The sequence below is a fragment of the Cololabis saira genome, chromosome 10, assembly GCF_033807715.1.
Source record: "Cololabis saira isolate AMF1-May2022 chromosome 10, fColSai1.1, whole genome shotgun sequence".
In the NCBI taxonomy this organism is placed as follows: domain Eukaryota; kingdom Metazoa; phylum Chordata; class Actinopteri; order Beloniformes; family Belonidae; genus Cololabis; species Cololabis saira.
Window position 1 is genome coordinate 3,752,765 of NC_084596.1, and position 24,851 is coordinate 3,777,615.

A 24,851-nucleotide genomic window follows, 5' to 3' on the forward strand; every position below is an offset into this window, starting at 1 on the left:
CCTGAACTGGTAATGGCGGTCCTGATAGGCGAACCTCAGGAACCGCTGGTGCTGTGCCGCAATCGGCACGTGAAAGTAAGCGTCCTGTAGATCTACCGTCGTAAACCACTCCCCCTGACCGACCGCACGCAGAACATCTGCTGTGGTCAGCATCCGGAAGGGCAGGGCCTTCATGTACCCGTTGAGGCCTCTCAGGTCCAAGATGGGACGAAGGCCGCCGTCTTTCTTGCTGATGAGAAAGTAGGTTGAGTAGAACCCCTGGGGCTGCAGCAGGGGGTCTACCGGCACAATGGCGCCCTTGGCCAGCAGGACGGACAACTCCTGAGTCAGAGCCAGAATGTTCGCCGGGTCTCTGATGACGGTCATCTTGACCCGGCCGGAGGTAGGGGGCCGGTGTCGGAACTGCAGTACGTACCCGTGGGTTAAGGTGGAAATTACCCAGGGGTCCGACGAGCAGGCAGCCCAGTGACTGAGCTGCTGCCGGGAAAAGCAGCCGACGACCGGCCCCGTGGCCCTAGCGCCGTCTCCCCCGGCCTCTGGACGTGCCGGGGGGGCGATGGTCGAGGCCAACACCCCGACGCTGCTGGGGCGGTCCGCGCACAGGGGGGCGAAACCCCCCGGCAGGCTGTCCAACGGGCCGTTGGGAGCTGCTCTGGCTCCTGCGGGCAGGAGGCTGGGGGCGACGTCCAGGGGCAGACGAAGGGCCCCTCGGTGTACTGGAAGCGGGCGCCCTCCTGTGAAGGTGCACCAGTCGCTGCCTGGTCTCATCGGCCAGGGCGGTGCGGTTCAGAGCTTCCAGGGCAGTTGCCCCAAACAGCTCCCCCGGTTCTGCCGGTGCCTGACGAAGAACCCTACGAGCAGTCTCTGTCAGGGGTGACTGCGCCAGCCAGACATGACGGCGCGTGTGCACCAGGGTGGACATCAGCCGCCCCAGTTCCCTCGTCTGGGAGGCAAAAGCCTGTAGGGACACATCACACAAGTCCCGTGTGGAATCATCCACCTGTGCATCCTGCAGGGAGGTGGAGAGGGCCAGTAGCAGATGAGAAAGGGTGTTCCCCAGCCGGCCGATGCGCGCCGCTGTTTCATAAGCCCTACAAATATGCCCGTCAGTAACCCTACACTGGGTAGAGGGGCACTTGGGATCTGGCTTCAGAGCCTCATCAGGAGCCACTATCAGTGCTGCAATGGAGGGCTCGATGGGGGGCATGTGGTGGAGACCAGCCACTGCAGCGTCCTCCATCGCCGTCAGAGCACGGTCATCAGCTGTTAGCCTGGAGAGGGCTGTGACATCTCTCCAGCATGAGTGCAGCTCCCTCAAAAAATCCGACGAAGGCGGAATGGTGAATTCCACCGGAGAAGGATTGCGCCTGTGGAAGGCGCTAGAGGCCACCTCCGCACGCGGTGCATCCAGCTGCAAGTGTGCCAGGGCAGTGCGGATAATGCTCTGCACGGAGGAACAAACCGTCCCCTCCCGAGAGCTCTGGGCAGATGAGTGCGAGGAGAACCCCGAGCACTGTGAGGCCGGGTCCCCTGATGACACGTTGAACTGGCTCGCCGAGGCTGCAATGGAGATTGCGTCCTCTGGCAGCGGCGGTGGCGACCCCAGAGCAAACTCTGGCACGGCAGGTTCCACCTGGCCAGTACCAGGTTGCAGATTGAGGAGGAGCGCCTTCATCTGCTCCATGTCGGCAGCCAAGCGATCTACCTTCGAGGAGAGCTGGCTCGTCATCCGCCGTCGTTTGGGGGCCCCCACCACTCTCTTCGCCGATCGCTTCAGCGAAGACCCCGGCTGGGATGAGGGGAGGCTGGCCGACGGCCCCGGCTGCTCAGGGCCCAGGCATGACACGCAGAGGTCCTGGTCAACCGCAGGATCCAGGGAGGCCATGCACCCTGGGCATGAACGCTCCATCACAGGGACCGGTGGGAGAGGGAGCGGACACGCTGCCGTCACCACGGATGTGCTGGCAGGAGAGAGGAGCGGACATGCTGCCGTCCACACGAATGTGTCGGTGGGAGCGGTCACGCTGCCGTCACCACGGATGTGCCGGTGGGAGAGGGGAGCGGACGCGCTGCAGTCACCACGTAGGTGTCGGTGGGAGAGGGGAGCGGAAACGCTGCCGTCACCACAGCGAGCACGCTGCCGTCACCACCAATATGAAGGCGGGAGAGGGGAGGGCCACGCTACCGTCAGCACGGATGTGTCAGTGGGAGAGGGGAGCGGAAACGCTGCCGTCACCACAGCGAGCACGCTGCCGTCACCACCGATATGCAGGTGGGAGAGGGGAGCAGCCACGCTACCGTCAATACGGGTGTGTCAGTGGGAGAGGGGAGCGGAAACGCTGCCGTCACCACAGCGAGCACGCTGCCGTCACCGCCAATATGCCGGCGGGAGAGGGGAGGGCCACGCTGCCGTCACCACGGCTATGAGAAAAGGCAAAAAAAGGCGTCTTTACTCAAAAAAGAAGAGAACAATCCTCTCTTGTTTCTTTTCCCCTTTTTTTTTTTTTTCAAGAAAAAAATAAAAAATAACTGCAAGGAAAAATAACAATATGCTCCAGGGTCTGGATAGTTGGGGGTCCTGCTCCAGGTCTGGATAGTTGGGGGTCCTGCTCCAGGTCTGGATAGTTGGGGGTCCTGCTCCAGGTCTGGATAGTTGGGGGTCCTGCTCCAGGTCTGGATAGTTGGGGGTCCTGCTGTCCTGGATAGTTGGGGGTCCTGCTCCAGGTCTGGATAGTTGGGGGTCCTGCTCCAGGTCTGGATAGTTGGGGGTCCTGCTCCAGGTCTGGATAGTTGGGGGTCCTGCTCCAGGTCTGGATAGTTGGGGGTCCTGCTCCAGGTCTGGATAGTTGGGGGTCCTGCTCCAGGTCTGGATAGTTGGGGGTCCTGCTCCAGGTCTGGATAGTTGGGGGTCCTGCTCCAGGGCTTTATAGCCGTGGTGGGGGCCCCTCTCTGTCTGGGTGGGGGGGGGTCTCCGGTTCTGCCGGTGCCTGACGAAGAACCCTACGAGCAGTCTCTGTCAGGGGTGACTGCGCCAGCCAGACATGACGGCGCGTGTGCACCAGGGTGGACATCAGCCGCCCCAGTTCCCTCGTCTGGGAGGCAAAAGCCTGTAGGGACACATCACACAAGTCCTGTGTGGAATCATCCACCTGTGCATCCTGCAGGGAGGTGGAGAGGGCCAGTAGCAGATGAGAAAGGGTGTTCCCCAGCCGGCCGATGCGCGCCGCTGTTTCATAAGCCCTACAAATATGCCCGTCAGTAACCCTACACTGGGTAGAGGGGCACTTGGGATCTGGCTTCAGAGCCTCATCAGGAGCCACTATCAGTGCTGCAATGGAGGGCTCGATGGGGGGCATGTGGTGGAGACCAGCCACTGCAGCGTCCTCCATCGCCGTCAGAGCACGGTCATCAGCTGTTAGCCTGGAGAGGGCTGTGACATCTCTCCAGCATGAGTGCAGCTCCCTCAAAAAATCCGACGAAGGCGGAATGGTGAATTCCACCGGAGAAGGATTGCGCCTGTGGAAGGCGCTAGAGGCCACCTCCGCACGCGGTGCATCCAGCTGCAAGTGTGCCAGGGCAGTGCGGATAATGCTCTGCACGGAGGAACAAACCGTCCCCTCCCGAGAGCTCTGGGCAGATGAGTGCGAGGAGAACCCCGAGCGCTGTGAGGCCGGGTCCCCTGATGACACGTTGAACTGGCTCGCCGAGGCTGCAATGGAGATTGCGTCCTCTGGCAGCGGCGGTGGCGACCCCAGAGCAAACTCTGGCACGGCAGGTTCCACCTGGCCAGTACCAGGTTGCAGATTGAGGAGGAGCGCCTTCATCTGCTCCATGTCGGCAGCCAAGCGATCTACCTTCGAGGAGAGCTGGCTCGTCATCCGCCGTCGTTTGGGGGCCCCCACCACTCTCTTCGCCGATCGCTTCAGCGAAGACCCCGGCTGGGATGAGGGGAGGCTGGCCGACGGCCCCGGCTGCTCAGGGCCCAGGCATGACACGCAGAGGTCCTGGTCAACCGCAGGATCCAGGGAGGCCATGCACCCTGGGCATGAACGCTCCATCACAGGGACCGGTGGGAGAGGGAGCGGACACGCTGCCGTCACCACGGATGTGCTGGCAGGAGAGAGGAGCGGACATGCTGCCGTCCACACGAATGTGTCGGTGGGAGCGGTCACGCTGCCGTCACCACGGATGTGCCGGTGGGAGAGGGGAGCGGACGCGCTGCAGTCACCACGTAGGTGTCGGTGGGAGAGGGGAGCGGAAACGCTGCCGTCACCACAGCGAGCACGCTGCCGTCACCACCAATATGAAGGCGGGAGAGGGGAGGGCCACGCTACCGTCAGCACGGATGTGTCAGTGGGAGAGGGGAGCGGAAACGCTGCCGTCACCACAGCGAGCACGCTGCCGTCACCACCGATATGCAGGTGGGAGAGGGGAGCAGCCACGCTACCGTCAATACGGGTGTGTCAGTGGGAGAGGGGAGCGGAAACGCTGCCGTCACCACAGCGAGCACGCTGCCGTCACCGCCAATATGCCGGCGGGAGAGGGGAGGGCCACGCTGCCGTCACCACGGCTATGAGAAAAGGCAAAAAAAGGCGTCTTTACTCAAAAAAGAAGAGAACAATCCTCTCTTGTTTCTTTTCCCCTTTTTTTTTTTTTTCAAGAAAAAAATAAAAAATAACTGCAAGGAAAAATAACAATATCACATCAGTAAGTGGGAGAGGGAGCAAATGCTGCCGTCACCCTGAACGAGCCGGTGGGAGAGGGAGCGGAAACGCTGCCGTCACCACTGCCGCAAAACAGGCAAAAAGGCGCTGTTCTTTTCCTTTCTTATATTATTATTTTTTTTAAAGAAAAAATAATCTGCAAGGAAAAAAATAATGTTGTCACTTTAATAAAGTGGGAGAGGGAGCGAAACGCTGTCGTCACCACAAGTGTGCCGGTGGGAGAGGGGCGTGGCCTTCACCACGGCTGTAAGAAGGACAAAAAAAGGTGTTGTTTTTTTTTTTTTTTTTTAGAAAAAAAAATAAATAATAATCCTTTTCTGTCTTCTTTTTTTTTTTTTTTTTTTTTTGCAGAAAAAATAACTGCACAGAATAATATTCAGGTGTCGGGCGCAGCCTACAGCTTACCTTCTGCCAGCTGGCCCAGGGGGGCGGGGCGGGGAGACGCCGCCGCCGCCGCAACGAACACCAATAAATACCGCGTGGCCACAGCCTCTCGGAGGACGACAGAGATCGTTACTCCTACCTTACGGCACGAAGCTGCACAGAGGCCGGCGGTTGTAGGGAGGAAAGGAAGAAGCTTTTAACCAGCCTTCTATTTCCGTCCTGTACTTCAGCGCGATGCGAGAAGAATGAGGAGCCGATCCCATGCTTGACCCCGGAAGATATACCCCTTCCGGGGGTCATGCAGGGGTCACGGGTGACGTGACATTGTTGGTATTGTACTCGACATGCGCATGCGCGAGGGGAGATATCCAGTGCTTACAGCACCGCCTGGCGGTCAGTAGGGACGAAATAGAACGTCTTTGCTTTAATCCACATTTTCAGCAGCAACGCTCGAGTGGAGGCCACGTGTTTGCAGACGGACCGGGACCAGAACCAGAACCAGAACCAGGAGATGAACCAGAACCAGGACCAGCACTCCGAGTCCAGCAGGACTAAAGCTGCTGGTCTGCAGGTCAGTGTTCGGGTCCAGAACCAGAACCAGAACCAGAACCCGCTCGTTCTCGGTCCGTCTGTTTCCTGCTGACGAACCAAACCTAAAGGCTGATTTATGGTTCTGCGTTACACCGTTACACCTACGGCGTAGGCTCTGCGTCGGTGTAACGCGGAACCATAAATCAGCCTTAAATCGTAGAGACGTCGCATGGAGAGCGTTTGCTCATTAACATCATGTCTGGGCAAGCACGGCGCCAGGATTTTTTCTCTCCCGGTGCTAAGGGGGAGCTTGACCGATACGTGGGGGTGCTAAGAAAAATATTGATTTTCATGACTTCAGTTACTTTATAAGAAGCTTCTCGTTTTTTCAATAAAAGCAGCTATGATACACAGCACGAGCATGTTTGATATAAAAGTAGTTTTATTTAGCCAAAGAATATTCAACAAAATAACTAAGCCTAATACAGCGACTACAAGGCAATGGCAAAAATGTTTCACGTGCAAAGGTGACAGATTCAGCACCGGACAGCACCCATGCGCCTGCCAATAACCAGAGCTTTTACTCACTATTATGGTTACTATGTCACGTTTTAATGTTTTAATTGTTCTTTTGGTATGTCTGTGTTTGTATGATGATGACTGTTTTCCCAGACTGCTAAAAGAATTTCCCCTAGAGGGACAATAAAAATGACTCTGACTCTGACTCTGACTCTGAGACATCCAAAATGCGACAAGTGTAGCCTATTTATTCCATATGCATAATTAATGAAAACAAACAACTATGCATTGGCAATATTGTTTCGGATCACAACATCATGACTTAAGAAATTTAATTATTAGTGAAATTAATAACATAGGCTACAAAGTGCAGCCGCAACGAGAAGTGCAAACAGCTTGTGTCTAATTATTCGGATCACAATATCGTAACTTCAGAAATAAAATTAATAATGAAATCAATAACATAGGCTGTAAAGATTCGGATCACAACATCATAAGGTCAAAAATGGAATTAATAATTAATAATATACAAAGCCACAGCGAGAAGTGCAAAAATCCTGTGCCTGTTAACTGGGCACACACTTAAAGAGCGCAAAAGAAACTGGCTCATCACAATCTTGGTGATTATATTTCTACTGCAAACAAAAATACATGCCACGTCCTGCTGTGCATTCGTTACAGTGTAACAGATTAAATGTCACATCACATCAAATGTATCGCAACCAGTGATCGCAACAATTTTATTCAAGTCAATTTGTCACAAAATAAGCTATATCAAAATCATAATTTTTTTTTATAATCGATATAAACCATCTTGTCTTGTACCATATTGCGTTCGAAAATATATCGATATATATTAAAATCTCGATATATCGCCCAGCCCTATAAATAAGTACGTTCGTCCTGGATAGTTGGGGGTCCTGCTCCAGGTCTGGATAGTTGGGGGTCCTGCTCCAGGTCTGGATAGTTGGGGGTCCTGCTCCAGGTCTGGATAGTTGGGGGTCCTGCTCCAGGTCTGGATAGTTGGGGGTCCTGCTCCTGGTCTGGATAGTTGGGGGTCCTGCTCCAGGTCTGGATAGTTGGGGGTCCTGCTCCAGGTCTGGATAGTTGGGGGTCCTGCTGTCCTGGATAGTTGGGGGTCCTGCTCCAGGTCTGGATAGTTGGGGGTCCTGCTGTCCTGGATAGTTGGGGGTCCTGCTCCAGGTCTGGATAGTTGGGGGTCCTGCTCCAGGTCTGGATAGTTGGGGGTCCTGCTGTCCTGGATAGTTGGGGGTCCTGCTCCAGGTCTGGATAGTTGGGGGTCCTGCTGTCCTGGATAGTTGGGGGTCCTGCTCCAGGTCTGGATAGTTGGGGGTCCTGCTCCAGGTCTGGATAGTTGGGGGTCCTGCTCCAGGTCTGGATAGTTGGGGGTCCTGCTCCAGGTCTGGATAGTTGGGGGTCCTGCTCCAGGGCTTTATAGCCGTGGTGGGGGCCCCTCTCTGTCTGGGTGGGGGGGGGTCTCTGCAGTGGTGTCCCCTGTAGTCGGGGGCTTGGACAGCTCTCTGTGTGGACGGCTCCATAGGACGGTGTTGGTCTATCAGCTCAGCCAGACTCCATTTCTATCACCAGGGTGGGGGTGCCGGGTGTGTCTGCATCTGTATAGTAAGCTGTGTGTATGTGTGTGTGTTGTATGAATGAGGGTACGGGGAGTGGGGGGTCAAGGGGGAATATAAAAGTAACAATGTTACATTGAGAATACATCACAACCATAACAAAAACTAAAATACCCCCCACTGAGGGCTGGGCAGGTTTAGATGGTATTAAAATAGTTATTTATAAAAACAAAAGGAAATCTGGTAATCATGAGGTAGTACAGTGGCCCCACCAACCCCCCACCCAAATCTTTAGTAGTAAAAGGCACATAAAAAGAGGAAAACAAAGTTGGCAGGCGTATTAATATCTAAACCTTGAGCTTCTCAAACGTCAAGGGTCCACCGTGTTCACTCTCTCACCGTATAATCTATGTTGCATGAGAATCGTGGAAATAAGTTTAAAAGGGTTGCCAGGTCTTTCACCCTCTGAGCCTGTAATTGAAAATCTTATTTTCTCTAGAGCAGAAGTGGCCAACCCTGGTCCTCAAAAGCCACATTCCTGCATGTTTTAGATGTTTCCTGCTTCAACACACCCTGATACAAGTACCTGTGTCATCAACAGAATTGTGCAGACCTTGATGACAAGCTAATTAGGACCATTAATTAGAATCAGGTGTGCTGAAGCAGGGAAACATCTAAAACATGCAGGAGTGTGGCTCTCCAGGACCAGGGTTGGCCACCCCTGCTCTAGAGTAAAAAGTGCATAATGTCTCGGAGCCACTGAGTGTGTGTGGGCGAGGCCGTCCCCTTCCATCTAAGCAGAATGGCCGGCCTGGCCAGCAGGAGAAAGATCAGTTGACGCTCGGTAGATCGTCATCGCTACAAGGACCGAACAAAGCAGTCATAGGGTGTGGAAAACTTCATTCCAAAAAACTTGTAATCGCGGAGGGCACAGCCACTACATGTGAAAAAGAGTTGTATTTATCACAGGTGGGGGTGATGTCCGGGTACGTGCTGGCTGGTTTCTTCTGTTATTGGACACACGGTTTGTCATGACACTCCTGGAAAATGCCAGGTGCTTCATGTCCAGCTGAGTGTCTGGTGACAGAATAAATTAGACAAGCTACAATTATTTGTTTACTGTTGCAATTTCCTTCTTTTTTGCACTTTAAATGGATATTGAAAGACCCATTTCAGTGATTTCTTTTTTAGTTATTTCACAATAATTATTGTGAAATTATTATTTCACTAGTTATTTTACAGTCCTATAATTCAGGCAACAGCTCAAAACATTTTTAATAACACTAACCCACATTAATATAAGATTGAATCAAATGGTGATTTAAAAAACAGAAAACAGAAGGGCTAATACAGCATTTAACTTTTTAACTTGAAACCTGTGGGAAGCGACCGCACGGCAGAAAAGGGGCCGTTCTTAAGGCTCATTTATGCTTGCCCTTCAGAACGCGTACGCATCGATGACGTCACGCGTATCCTGCGTTCATTTGGCGCGTCGACAGGCATGTTCTCAAAAAGACACTGAACGCGTACGTGACCTGCAGTTCTCGCTCTGGCCACTAGTGGCGCTGTTCCCGGTCTGATCCCAGCTGTTCCCGGTCTGATCCCGGTCTGATCCCGGCTGTTCCCGGTCTGGTCCCGGCTGTTCCCGGTCTGATCCAGCTGTTCCCGGTCTGGTCCCGGCTGTTCCCGGTCTGATCCCGGCTGTTCCCGGTCTGATCCCGGCTGATCCCGGCTGTTCCCGGTCTGATCCCGGCTGTTCCCGGTCTGATCCCGGCTGTTCCCGGCTGATCCCGGCTGTTCCCGGTCTGATCCCGGCTGTTCCCGGTCTGTTCCCGGTCTGATCCCGGTCTGGTCCCAGCTGTTCCCGGTCTGGTCCCGGCTGTTCCCGGTCTGATCCCGGCTGTTCCCGGTCTGATCCCGGCTGTTCCCGGTCTGTTCCCGGTCTGTTCCCGGTCTGATCCCGGCTGTTCCCGGTCTGATCCCGGCTGTTCCCGGTCTGATCCCGGTCTGATCCCGGCTGTTCCCGGTCTGGTCCCGGCTGTTCCCGGTCTGATCCCGGCTGTTCCCGGTCTGATTCCGGTCTGATCCCGGTCTGTTCCCGGTCTGATTCCGGTCTGATCCCGGTCTGTTCCCGGTCTGATTCCGGTCTGATCCCGGTCTGATCCCGGCTGTGCCCGGTCTGATCCCGGCTGTTCCCGGTCTGATAAAGAAAACAGTTTAAGGGCTTTCTTTTCTGTAACAAGACTCAAGGACTTACTCAAGAGCTTTAGCTCATTTCTCCACTGGGTCAAACACGGTTTGGTCTTAAAAAAATCTACATTTGTGAATGAAGAACTTTCCCAATAACACCAAATTATTAAGGGCAAAGTCCAAATTCTTGTCTTCAACAAAGTAATATTATTAATATAATATATAATATAGCAAAATGTTTCTAATGACTTTGTTAGTACATTTAAAGTCACAGAAATCTAAACCTTTAATGCAGAGCTGTCTCAGTTCAGGAGACCTTAGTGACGAATGTCTTCTCTAACCATCGACCTCAGAGAAATTGGTATGGCTTTTATTATGTTAATGCTTAACAGTACATTGAATTTTGTATCTTTTGCAAAAATCCTCAAACTGTAACACATTACCAGTATTATCCAGAAAGTGTGCAATAGCCCAGACTCCTTTGTATTTCCAATCCTCTATAGAAACAGATTTTCTACTGAGTAAAATGTACCTGTTGTTCCATACAGGTGTGTTGTGTGGTGTAAAATTATGACTATGAATCAATTTCCAATAGAGAAGGACTTGCTGATGGAAAAACGGGAGTTTAAAAGGTGATTCGTTACAATCAAAGTCACAGTGTAGAAGAAAGTCTATTCCACCCATTTTTTGGAAAATCATATTAGGAAAAATAAACCAGATGGAATGTCTATTTGTAAGGAAAGATTTTAACCATTTCAGTTTCAAGACACTAGTGCTGGGCGGTATACCGGTTCATACCGAATACCGGTGTTTATTTTTCTTATGATGTGAATTTTTCATATACCGTAATACAGGTGAGTATGTACAGTAGCGTACACAACGTTGGGAACGTAGCGCGGCGCCGCTGGACACTGTTTGTGAGGGGACTGTTTAGCAGTAGTGATGCACCGATTGTTCGGTAACCCAAACTGTTCGGCTGAAAATGGCAAAAAAACACTTTCGTGTTCGGTGGAATAAGTGGGAAAAAACCCGAACAATTAATAACGGCGTTGTAATATAAGGAAATAGACTGGCCGCTCCCGTACCGGTTGCACCACAAACATAAATCGTTGGTCAACCAAAAAGTAACCACATAAGAATTTTACCTAACATTCACCAGGAGGTGGAACCAAAACAACATAATGCTGGGAAATTAAAACATGTTCAGTTTTTTATGTTCAATAAATATTTTCTACCTTGTAATTTTGTAAAAGATTTTTTTCTTTTAAAAGCATGCCTAAATCAAATTTATTTGATTTATGCAATGGTGAAAAAATTGGCAAAATAAATGAAAAACTGCTGAAGAACCATGTTCGGTATTGTTCGGTATTCGGCCAAGTGTTTATTATTATTTTCGGTTTCGGTTTCGGCCACAAATTTTCATTTGGGTGCATCACTATTTAGCAGTTGCATTGTTTACAGCGGACACATGTGGGCATCATTTTGTGAGGCCATGCAAACCTGTATTTATACTAGTGTGGACATTAATGTTTTTCTACAATATTTCCTCCTCATGACAGTAAAATAGGCCATTCTAAGCCAATTTACTGCAGCAATTCCTTTCCAAATCATTAGAAAATGTGGTTAACATCCAGTTGTGCATGAAAAAAAAAATACCGTGATATACCGTGAAACCGATATAATTTTGAAAAATACCGTGATATAAATTTTTGGTCATACCGCCCAGCACTACAAGATACCATTCATAATATTGAAATTGATCACATTCAACATCATCATAGTTTTTTACCATGTCAATCTTTCTGATATATCGACATCTATTTCTTCATATGAACTTAAAATTAACTGTTTTTATTGTTTTGATCATTCGTGTTGAGATGGGTAAGGAGAATGCCGGATAAATGAGTCTGGACAGACTATCCATTTTTGATAAGACTCTGCCAAAAATTGAAATATCCCTTTGCAGCCACCTGTTTAGAATTGACTTACACATGTCCACATTGTTCCAAATATTCACCTTTTCAATTGCTGTTTTGTCCTTAGAGATAACAATCCCCAAATATATGACCTTCTGTTTTATCTTTATATTATACAGGGATTATAACCAAAACAATAATAATAAGATAAGATAGTCCTTTATTACTCCCTCAATGAAGAAACTCACGTGTTGGCAGCAGTACACACACACACACACACACACACACACACACACACACACACACACACACACACACACACACACACACACACACACACACACACACACACACACACACACACACACACACACACACACACACACACACACACACACACACACACACACACACACACACACATACATACATACATACATACACACATACATACATACATACATACACACATACACACATACATACATACATACATACATACATACATACATACATACACACATACACACATACACACATACACACATACATACATACATACATACATACATACATACATACATACATACATACATACATACATACATACATACATACATACATACACACATACACACATACACACATACATACATACATACATACATACATACATACATACATACATACATACATACATACATACATACATACATACATACATACATACATACATACATACATACATACATACATACATACATACATACAGGGAAGGGGGTTAAAAAGTAGTAATAATAATAATGATGGCTTGGTTTTATATAGCTCCTTCAAGGCACCCAGAGCTTTACAGAGATCATTATTCATTCATACACATTCTCCCCGGATGTGGTAGCTACGTTTGTAGCCACAGCTGCTACGTTTGTAGCCACAGCTGCTACGTTTGTAGCCACAGCTGCTACGTTTTGTAGCCACAGCTGCTACGTTTTGTAGCCACAGCTGCTACGTTTGTAGCCACAGCTGCTACGTTTGTAGCCACAGCTGCTACGTTTGTAGCCACAGCTGCCCTGAGGACTGACAGAAGCGTGGCTGCCATATCGCGCCAAACGGCCCCTCCGACCACCACCAAACATTCATACACATTCAAACACATTCACACGATGTTATAATCTCCTACATCATCCAATATTGTCCTGTAAACTTGTTCGTTGTTCTAATCTGCTACCGCTGCTACTAAATATATATCACTTTTCCAACTGTTGCTCTGCTTACTGCCCCCTATTGGTCACCACCGGTATGACGGGCTCTCCTCGCGTACTACGCAGGCACCAACTGCAAGTATAAAAGGTTAAAGTGTGGTGCAGCGCATAGATGGAGGGGGAATATGAACTGGTCTGAAAACATTTTTTCAGTCAAAAATATTTTTTTTGCTTTAATCCCTGGTTGTGTCAAAAAGTGTTTGCCTCCTTCCTGATTTCTTATTTGCAAAAAACATTTTTTTGCATGTTTGTCACACTTAAATGTTTCAGATCATCAAACAAATTTAAAGGGGACCTATTATGAAAACCAGCTTTTTTCTTGCTTTAACATATATAAAGTATAAATATTATAGACTATTCGACTATCAATAAACAGGAGACTACTATTATATCCTTAGACACGGAAAAAGCATTTGATAAGGTAAATTGGAAGTTTCTATTGGCAACTTTGCATAAATTTGGATTTGGCGAATCTTTCATTGACTGGATAAAAATATTATACAGCTCTCCCAAGGCACGTGTAAGGACAAATGATCAAATCTCTACAAGTTTTACCTTGCAAAGAGGCACTAGACAGGGTTGCCCTCTCTCTCCCTCATTATTTGCAATATTTATTGAACCTTTAGCAGCAGCTATTAGACAAAATCAAAATATTAAAGGTATACAATGTAAAATATTAGAGCACAAAATAAGTCTTTATGCGGATGACGTACTCCTCTTCCTCCAGAACTCACGATCTTCACTATCACAGACAATTGCACTTATAGAGGGATTTTCATCTCTGTCTGATTATTCTATTAATTGGTCTAAATCCACTGTTTTGTGTGTTAACTGCAATTTTAGGAATATAACAAATACTCAATTACAATCAGGGAACATTAGATATTTAGGCATAAACATCTCCCCTAGGCTGTCAGAGTTAATAAAATTAAATTATGTTCAGCTTATAAAGAAAATAGAAGATGATCTTTCCAGATGGAGCTCTCTCCCCATTTCGCTCATGGGTAGAATAGCCACCATTAAAATGATGGTTTTACCAAAAGTAAATTATTTTTTCTCAATGATACCATGCAAACCCCCTCTTTCCTGGTTTAAATCGTTGGACTCATATGTTTCAAAATTTCTGTGGAAAAATAAAACTCCACGTATTAGTTTAAAGACATTGCAAAAATTCAAAGAATATGGAGGTTTAGAGTTACCTAATTTTCAGTATTACTTCATAGCCAATAAATTACAGTATATTGTAAAATGGTCAAAAGATCATCCTTTAGATAGTCAATGGCTGGACTCAGAGCAAGTGTTTGAACTAGAAATCTCAGAGTTACCATTCATTAGTCAAAGTATCAAACATCATCAATGTTTCAAAAGCATTAATATTAGCACAACTTTATCAGCTTGGTGGGAATTTCTTAAAGTAGCTAAAATTTCACTTTTTCCATGTGACCGTACACCCATATGGAACAACCCAGACATCGTGAAAAATGATAAAAAGATAGTTAATTTCGTTCAATGGAGAGATCAAGGAATACGGTATTTACAGCACGTAATTGTAGGAGGACAGTTTGTACCTTTCAATACACTTATTGTTCAATACGGAGTTAGCAGGAATACATTTTTAGAGTATCAACAACTTAAGGCCATAATAAATAAAACATACAAAATTAGCCAATTAGATTTACAACTTCCCGCTAAGATAATAGATTTATTGAATCTAAGCACTTTAAAGTTGTTATCAAAACTCTACAGGTTAGTGTCTAAACTGGACGATTCAGTCTCTCTCCCGATCTCCAAGTGGGAGGCGGATCTCTCTCTTAATACCGACCAGTTTTCTTGGTCACAAATATGCTTAAATACGTTTACTATGACTAAAAACCCAAACTTACAACTTATACAGTACAAAGTTCTTCATAGAATACATTATACTGGACAAAGGATGTTCCAGATGGGCTTTGTCACCTCTAATATCTGTTCACAGTGCACAGAGAACACTCCTGATAATTATATGCATGCTTTATGGTTCTGTACACCGGTACAGAGGTTCTGGAAGGAGATTTGTGAGGATTTATCCACATGGATCAACCACAGAATCCCAGTGTGCCCCACGGTATGTATATTAGGTCACCTGGGAGACACTCAAATAGAACCTAATTGGACACACCGGCTTCTCACTGCCTTATGTATCGCAAAGAAAACCATTCTAGTAAATTGGAAACAAAAATCCAGTTTATGTATCAACCATTTTAGGAATCTTTTATCAGATCATATTAGTAGTGAGATAATGTCTGCCTCCACTGAACAACATTCGGCTGAATTGCACTCTCTGTGGTCCCCGATTATTGGCTTCGTTACCTAGTGGGGGCGGGGGGGTGGTGATCTCGTAGCCCTTGGGGTTGGGGGCCGGCTTGGGGGGTCTGGGGCGCGGGCCTCCGGTGGCCCCTGGGGGGCGGTGGGGGGGGGGGGATGGCTGGGGGGGCTCGGGCGGGGGGCTGTGGCTTGGGCGTCTCCGGGTCTCCCGGGGGGGGCTGGGCCGTGGACGGGGGGGTCCCACTCGGAGGGCCCGGCCCTGCCTGGGTGGGGGGTGGCTGTCTGCGCTGGGGGGCATTGCTGCCTTGGTCCTCCGTCGCTGGGCAGGGGCCGAGTGCCCCTGCGGATGTGGGGACTCCGTGACCCTTGGGGTGTCCGCCGGGGTGGCCTCGGGGGGGGGGGGGTGGGGCCGGGTCCGGGTCCGGGGATCGGGCCTCCCCTGACCGGGGGGTGCACGGGCAGGCACGGCGGCGGGGTGGCACCATTCCCAGGTGTCTATGTCTTATGTTGTCAGTATGAATGGGAGGATGTTGGACTGTTTCCCCCTCCGTCTGGGGGCTCCGGCGGCGCTAGGGGCGCCCATGGAGGTACGGTGGGGCCCTGGCTACTGGATGGCCGGTGGGGGGACGCGGGTGTCTTATCAGGGCCGGCTTTGCTGGTCCTGCTTCCTGGCTTCGGCCTCCGCTCCCCCTCCTTCCCCCCCTACACGATTCATACGCACATAGGCGAAGGGTGGGGGGTCCGGGTCGTGGGGGGCATTGTCCCGCGTGGCCCGGCACTCCCCGCCTCACGGTTTTAACAGCAAAATAGACACTGCACATTCAACACTTAATAAATACATTTGACAAGGACACGTAGTTCGGGACGGGGGGGGGTCGGTGTCAAATCGATACTTGGCCCTCCCCCTTCCCTGTTTTTATGGCATTATTCACATACACTCAACACCAGGGGCAGGAGGGGGTCCCACATCACCCGCGCTCCCTCACCGGCCTGGGATGGGTGGGTCGGGGTTCCCGGGCCTGGCGGGGCTCGCCGTGCAGCCTGGGGTGCCTTCTGGCGGTGCTGGACTCCTCCGGGGAGGGGGAAACGGTGCGTGATTGTGTGTCTGTGTCGGTGAGAATGCGGTATGGAAGGGTCCTGCCATGGAGGATTCTGGCCTCCATTGGCAGGACATCAAAACTTAATAATTTATCATTATTATATTATACAAAGATGGTTATTATTATTATTATTATTATTATTATTATTAGTAGTATTATTATTATGTATAGTATATCATATTATTATTAGTATAGATATCGGATAGTTGAATGGATGAATGAATGGGATGCCTGGGTCTGGGGCCCCCTGTTGTCGGGCCTGCACGGGTGTCGCCTTGTTGGGGGGTTCCCTCTCTCCGGGCCCGTCTCCGGTCCCCCCCGCTGCCCGCTGCCTCTGCGGCGGGGCGCCCCTCTGGTCTTGGAGGGCCACTTTCGTGGGGGACGGGTGCGCCTGCCTGCGTCGGCGGCCGGGGCGGCTCTGTCTCTCCGGGCGGGCTGGCCCCCTGCCGGGTGGGGGTCGTTGGCCTGAAGGGGGGGGGCCTCCTGGCCGCGTGTCCGGCCCGGACCGGGTGGCCGGGGATTGCCTGGGTCGCGGTCCGCCGCCGCGGGATCCCTGGCTGCTTCTTCCCGCGCCGTGGGGGCCCCGCCCGCGGGCCCCCTCGGCGGCCGCCGGGGGGGGGGGGGGCCTCGCAGGCGGTGGGTTGCCTCCCTCCTACTTCTCCCCTCTGTGGGGTTGCCGGTGGCCTGGGTTCCGGGCTCTTCAGTGTCGGCCTCTGGTCTCGCGGGTGGCGGGGTTGCTCCCCCCCCTCCCCCACTACAGATACACTTCAGGTGGAACTTTGTTTGGTTTATTACACACACACACACACACACACACACACACACACACACACACACACACACATATAGTCACTTAGTCACATGCATATACACACACACACACACACACACACACACACACACACACGCATGATCATATACATACACGCATACACACACATAGACATACACACTCGCTTGTTCACCTGCATGCTTGCTCTGTAGTTTTTGGGGTTAGGTAGCGGTAGCTTAGCTCAGACTGCGATCAGATTGCAAGATTTGGGTCGATTGCTGTTCGTGTTTTGGTCGGCTCCGTGCCGGTTTCGTGTTTTGTTTGTGGTTTTTTGTTTCAGATTTCCAGTGCTTGACGTGTGTCTCCGTGTGTTCCTGCTTCCTGGATTGGCAGTGGATGTCGTCACCCCCCCACCCCCATTTGGTCACAAATGTGTTTAAATACTTTCACTATGACCAAGAATCCAAACTTGCAACTTATACAGTACAAAGTTCTTTACAGAATACATTATACAGGACAAAGGATGTTCCAGATGGGTTTTGCGACCTCTAATATCTGCTCACAGTGCACAGAGAACACCCCTGATAATTATATGCATGCTTTGTGGTTTTGTAAACCGGTACGGAGGTTCTGGATGGAGATTTGTGAGGATTTATCCACATGGCTCAATTAGAGAATTATAGTGTTCCCCACACTATGGGCCCGATTTACTAAGATCCTAAATAAAGAGTACTAAATTGCGTGTGCACTGAAAAAGTTTGCACGTGCTGTTGTTGTGTGTTTTGCGGGTCATCAACTAAGAATGCTTGCGCAATTGATAACAGGCGCAAACCGCAGTGTTTAAATGAGGTCTTGCGTGTCTGTTTGCGCCATGGAGAGTCTGGATGGAAAGCAGGATCGCAAGCGCTAAATGAAATTTGACGCAGTGGAGTTAGAAATATTAGTGGAAGAGGCAAATAAACACATTCATGAACTACAGCAAAGAAATTTAAACATTATCAAAAGTGTTGTGCCGTGTTCAGAACCCCTGCCGTGAAAAGCACCCCCTCGTCGACATATACCCACAGATCTCTTATTCACGAGTAAATGTCAAAAAGGACTAAATGCTCATGTTTAATTTACTCCAAATGACAACGTACACACAATGACAAAAATTATATTCTCATTCCGTGTCACGTTCTGTTTAGCGTCCAGTTTTGTGTTAATGATTCATGTTTAAATGGATTCCACAATAGTCATACTTTCCCACAATCACAGTCACAGATAACAAAAATCGAGTAAATGGTTATTGATGTCATTAATTAATAGCCTGCTTACTGTGTTGTCTTCCATAATATTTGTAAATATATATAATATAAACTCCTAAGTATGTGTTTGTGTGAATGTGTATGAGGGGGTGCTTTTCACGGCAGGGGTGCTGAATACGGCACAACACCACAATAACAGCAGCCATCGGTGCGTAATGCTGGGCAGATTAGCACCTTCCTTTCGAACGTATTAAATACGGACGCAATCACAATCCCCGCAATTACTTTCAGGCTTGGTAAATCTCATTGCGTGTGGTAAATTAACTTATTTGCATTTCCCCTCCCAGTATTTAGCGCTTTCTGGCGGGTACGCCCCATATTGATTATTCATCAGGGCAAAAGTACTAAATGAACAGCGTGTGCTATTTTGCTCATTTGAGAGGCGCAGTCCTCTTTGCACGCTGTTAGTAGATCAGCTTGCACATTGGTTTGCGGGTGATGTCAAGTTTGCACGCGTTTTTACGCACGCAAACCTTTAGTAAATCAGGCCCTATGTATACTAGGTCACTTGGGAGACATCCACATGGAATCTAACCTGGCTCACTTGGTTCTCACTGCCTTATGTATCGCAAAGAAAACCATTCTAATGAACTGGAAACAAAAATCCAATCTATGTATTAATCAATTTAGGAATCTTCTGTTAAATCATATCAGTAATGAGATAATATCTGCCTCCACTAAACATAATTCGGCAGAACTGCATTCTCTCTGGTCCCCGATTATAGGCTTCATTACCTAGTGGGGGCAGGTGGGTGGTGATACATACATAAATATCTCTGCTGTTTCTCATCATCATTTGCTGCATCGGCAGGACTTGGAGCTCTCCAGTCCCCGACGGCTCTGGTTGAACGGCCCGACAAACCATCTCCGATCGCGCTGTTTTCTTTACCGAGATCACAAGAAAAGCAGAGCAGTGATCTTCTCTCCATCCCGTGTTGCTGTCTTGTTTATTTATCTTTACACCACCAATTCGAAATATTGAATCACTTTTTTCGAAGCGAATGGCGCAACGCAGCTCAAACAGCAGGTGTATCCGCCCCTTCAATCTGATTGGTTTACGAGTAAATCGTCCCCCACGTGGGGTGCGCTCTTATGATTGGCTGAAACGAAGGAAGATATCTGATTGGTTGCAGATCCTTCCGTGTTAAAAAAAAAACGCATTTGTGAATCGAGTCACGTCAGGGGAGTCTCAAAAGTCACACGCAAATCCAGCGCAGCTCACAGAGAAACATTTTTTTTGTAAATCAGGTAATATTTGTGTGTGCATCAAAAATACATTTGTGTATCTTGTCCTACGTACGTGTGAATTGTTCTGTGCATTTGTGAATTTTGTCCTTTTGCGTTTGTGGATCGGCGTGTGCATTTGTGAATTATGAGACTGTTCTAGCTCCATACTTGAAACTGAAAAGGCTTTTGATAATGCAGCCAAGATAATGTAAGTCATCTTCTCTGTTACAGAATCATAAAGGAAGACCCAAAAGATACTGCTGTGATCAGTGCGAGCAAGTCTTCACCACTTCATCAAACCTGAAGATCCATAAGAAAACTCACACTGGTGATAAACCGTACAGCTGTGATCACTGCGGGGTGGCTTTTACCCGACAATTTGATCTAATAAACCACCAACGTATTCACACTGGAGGAGACAAGCCTTACAGGTGTGATCAGTGTGGAGCGGCTTTTGCCCAACAAGGTTCTCTAAGGAAACATCAACGCATTCACACTGGAGAAAAGCCTTACAGTTGTGATCAGTGTGGAGCGGCTTTTGCCGGGAAAGGTTCTCTAACGACTCACCAACGCATTCACACTGGAGAAAAGCCTTACAGGTGTGATCAGTGTGGAGCGGCTTTTGCCAGGGAAAGTCACCTAACGACTCACCAACGCATTCACACTGGATTCAAGCCTTACAGATGTGGTCAGTGTGGAGCAGCTTTTGCCGAGCAAGGTGTTCTAACGAGACATCAACGTATTCACACTGGAGAGAAGCCTTACAGGTGTGATCAGTGTGAAGCGGCTTTTGCCCGACAAGGTTCTCTAACGAGACATCAACGTATTCACACTGTATTCAAGCCTTACAGATGTGGTCAGTGTGGAGCGGCTTTTGCCGAGCAAGGTGATCTAACGAGACATCAACGTATTCACACTGGAGAAAAGCCTTACAGGTGTGATCAGTGTGGAGCGGCTTTTACCAATCCAAGTCACCTAGCGGCTCACCAACGCATTCACACTAGAGACACTAGTGTGATCAGTGTGGAGTACGTTTTGCCACATCAAGTCATCTAAGGAGTCACCAACGTATTCACACTGGATAAAAAGTGTACATTTGTGATCATTGCTGATTTAATTTAACTTCGGTTAAAGGGGACCTATTATGAAAAACACGTTTTTTCTTGTTTTAACATATATAAAGTGGTCTCCCCTCACCCTGCCAGCACAGGGGAGATGAAATCCCATGAAATTCTGCAGGGTCTCTGACCCCCGCCGGACAGAGTCCCCCAGTGTCACGTGGTTTTTTTTGAGCCGATTAGAATCTGCTCCCGTCGTTACGTAACGACAGGAGCAGATTTCCATAGGTTCAGCCTCCGCTGCTGAAACCACGCCCACAACCAGCTCTCTCCGCTGCTGGAGCGGTGCTTCCTTAAGCCAGTCGGACGTGGCGCCGCGGCGGAGTGGATCCGGGTTAAATCATCCAGGTTCCCGGTTGGTTTGGGAGCTGGGTCCTCGGGGGTCTGTCCCAGGTCGGACCAGCTTCACCCTCCGAGATTTTCAGGCAAATCTGTCGGTTTGATCCCCGATAACGGGCGATGCGCCGCGGATGCGCCGCGGATGCGCCGCGGACCGGATCTGTGCGCCCGCCGTGGCGTTGCGGCGCCCGTCGCGCAGCATCCGCCGGGCAGATCCGGCTGAAATTCCGCAGGTCGGTCCCCGGGAGTCCCTGCTACCAGTCCAGGCCGGTTCCTGCGGTCCCGGCCGGTCGGAACCGTTCAGATCCCCCGTTAAAGCCGCGGTGATGCGCGCTGCTCTAGCAGCGCTGCGCCCGGCGTGGCTCCGGGGCCAGCGTTCAGCATCCGCCGGGTAGATCCGGCTTAAATAGTGCATAAATGTTATTTATATACAACTCATATTTTATTTTTTTAACAATAAAGTTGCCATTTGTGAAAATTCAGTGTTGGGATTTATTTACAGGCTCGGGCTGCTCTGGCGGAGCGAGGTTTATGCTCCTCCCCTGCTACACATCATTCAGGGAGCCAATCAGCACAAAGCCTCATTATCATACCCCCCCCTTCCCTAAAAATGAGGCGCAGAAAAAGAGGTTAGAAGCGGTAAAACTAGTGACAGGGCCCACAGGCTGGATTTATGATTTATGTAGAAAAAACAAGCTTTAGATTGTTTTTAAGACATTCAAGGCCTGTTTAAAATATACATTAAATGCCATAATAGGTCACCTTTAAATTCTAATGCAACAGCAGTTCAGTACCAGTGCAGTACACTTGTAATGTCAGTGCAATACCGGTTCAGTTCCAAAGCAGTACCTTTTCTGTACTTGTCAGGGTTTGATATTTCATGTTGACATTTTTATTTTTAAGCCCATGTCCTTGTGTTTAAGTTCTTGTCTGACCTTCCTGTTTCCATCTGCCCTGATCGTCTGCACCTGTGTCTCATTAACCTTTGTGTATATCTGGTCTTGTCTTTCCCCTGCTCCTTGCTGGTCCGGACTGTTTTGCCCTCCATGTTTTTCCCATCAGGTTTTGTCATAGTTTTGGATTCTTGTTCAGTTTGGTTTTTGTATCCTGCTTAACAGCGTTTTTGGTTCTGTTTTTAAGTTAATAAATCACAGTTTTTGGGAACTCCTGCCTCCTGCTCTCCTGCATCTGGGTCCCTCACTACAACCTCCTGACAGTACCAGTGCAACCCCAGTTTTACACCAGTGCAATACCAATTCAATTCACTTGTATTTGTTGACAGGGACTGTAAATATTAATAAACACATGTAAATATGCTGGTTGTAGCCAGAGGCTAATTTCCACCATTCGTCCCCCTGGCAAATTAATGCCAGACACAGAATCGGACACCAGCAGACAAAGGAGACGAGATATGACATTCATGCCAACAAAAACACAACATTAAAAGACACGACTGAACTAGATAAAAATCATTAAGGAATAAAACATGTTACAATTGATACCAGCAATTAAGAGACCGTCATGTTTAAAGTGCTAAGTGCTCTAATGCTGAGATTTGTGAAGTGCTAATGCTTATTTCACTTTGCCCTATTCCACTTTTCTGGCACACACTGACATGTGTGTGCTGATGTTATTGCACAAGTGGACATTATAGCATACATATTTGTTATTGTGTATGGACCATTGTACATTTGCATACATACTGAAAGTATGTAATTATACAGTAATGGGTCACGACAGAAAAAAAACCCAAAAAACCCTTACATTAGAAATACAGTTATCAATTACAGTTACAAAGTCAAATTTATTCTTATAACCCAATTACACAACGCAGAGTACTCACCACTATACGCTCACAGCTTGAAAATATACGTGTACCCAGCTTTAGATATGCTCGGTTTCTGCAAAGAGCGTATAAATTGATGGCAACATTATTCATCCTGCAGACATGAATAATTCTTTGTCAAAGTTAACAATGAAGCATACAATCTTTGAAATCTGAAACTTTTTAAGAGTTTAACTGGTCACCAGTTTGGCCAGTATGGGGATTGAACCCATGACCTTGGCGTTATTAGCACCACGCTCTGACCATCTGAGCTAACCTGCCTTCATGTGACATGGTTCTTTTTTGTATGTATCTAGGTACGTGTATGTTGTGATCCAGGCCTTGTTTACAAAACCTTGAGTTACATGCACTGATACCTCAGTCGTTCTAAAATAGGATCATAATGCAACAGGAGTCACATCCTGGTTAAACAGCAGAGTGGCGCAGCGGAAGCGTGCTGGGCCCATAACCCAGAGGTGGATGGATGGAAACCATCCTCTGCTACTTAAGACTTCCTCTCATACATGACATTCCTGTGAGAGATTCACTGAAATCTATCCAGAGCTTTTTGCAAACAAGAAAGTGGATGTATGAACATACTGCACTGACTGGGAGAACTTGCACAACTGGTGGTCTGACTAAATACTTTTTGCCCTCTATGATTAGATTTGTGTTCATTAAACAACCTCAGAAATGTCAGAAATGGCTCTGTGGTTCAATGGTAGCGCGTCTGACTCCAGATCAGAAGGTTATGTGTTCAACTCACATCAGGGTCATAATGAACTTTCAGTTTTGTTTTATCCATCCTCACGAGTTCACCAACCAGACTACCGTAGATGACCAAATAGTCGCCCGCGCGTAAATACGCGCCTGTGCTCTAATAGCCGCCGGGGGTCCGAGCCCATTTGGCATAATAAACGCCGGTTCAATTAAACGCCCGGGCGACTACCGGTAATAACCTGGTAATAACACTGTATTTGCATTGTATTGTGTACAGTATCGTTCATACTGCTCTGATCAGCTCCGTGTGTCGCCGTTACACAGACAAACTGTCTTTGTATATCAGAGCATGTGAGCGGAGTGGAGCGGCGAGGGGATTCTTTATTATTTTTAATTTTATTTTTTTATATATTAAAATCCCAAAATATCTGTACCGTTTCTGATTGGGTGTGTGCACTGCGAATCATTTTTAGACACAACAAAGAACGCGTACCGCAAAAGTTGTGTCTTGGTGGAGGAACCCGGCGTCCCAGCAAAATGAGAAGAGAAAAAAGAGTTCAGCAGACAGCGCACACACTAAAGGCTGATTTATGGTTCCGCGTTACAACAACGCAGAGCCTACGGCGTAGGGTACGCGGCGACCCGCACCGTACGTGGAAATGCGCTCTTTTTTTTTGCTATTAAAACATGATTTGTAATGTGAATTTGCAAAACTTAAACTACAAATAATAGTTTTTGACGTAACATCAGAGATTGTGCATGCTCTCTGTGAAAGGATGAGTCAAATCCGGTCGCAGCTGCTTCAGCTGTGATTCCTTCACGAGGAGCGACCAGGATTTCAAACACGCTTGATTTTCTTGCGAGCTCACGATTTGTGATCGGGAGCTCGTCGTGAGGTGTTGTGTTGTGTACAGTGTGTACAATTTTAGTTCCAGTGGTACTATGGTGATCTCATATGTTCTTTGTAAGTAATGGTCTGGTGCTGCTCATTGCAAAAATAAATTGTAGCCTGGTGCAAATACCC

General features: G+C 48.3%; 1 protein-coding gene and 2 non-coding genes across 3 annotated transcripts; 2 read left to right on the forward strand and 1 right to left on the reverse strand.

Moving 5' to 3' along the window:
* Positions 1 to 5,522: 5,522 nt before the first annotated feature.
* LOC133452346 (zinc finger protein 239-like) lies at positions 5,523 to 21,401 on the forward strand. Its single transcript, XM_061731595.1, has 2 exons — positions 5,523 to 5,679; positions 20,057 to 21,401. Exons 1-2 carry the CDS (start codon positions 5,620 to 5,622, stop codon positions 20,879 to 20,881), a joined length of 885 nt encoding a protein of 294 aa, XP_061587579.1. The 5' UTR covers positions 5,523 to 5,619; the 3' UTR covers positions 20,882 to 21,401.
* A 1,914-nt stretch (positions 21,402 to 23,315) lies between these two features.
* Positions 23,316 to 23,389, reverse strand: trnai-aau (transfer RNA isoleucine (anticodon AAU)). The gene has a single exon. It is a non-coding gene; the product is annotated as a tRNA-Ile (tRNA).
* Positions 23,390 to 23,811: 422 nt separating this feature from the next.
* On the forward strand, positions 23,812 to 23,883 carry trnaw-cca (transfer RNA tryptophan (anticodon CCA)). The gene has a single exon. It is a non-coding gene; the product is annotated as a tRNA-Trp (tRNA).
* Positions 23,884 to 24,851: the final 968 nt, after the last annotated feature.

Excerpts from the sequence above, each read along its gene's own strand:
- LOC133452346 (XM_061731595.1), top strand. The coding sequence starts at position 5,620 with ATGAACCAGAACCAGGACCAGCACTCCGAGTCCAGCAGGACTAAAGCT. Across the intron at positions 5,680-20,056 it reads CTAAAGCTGCTGGTCTGCAG|AATCATAAAGGAAGACCCAA; the intron begins GTCAGTGTTCGG and ends TCTCTGTTACAG.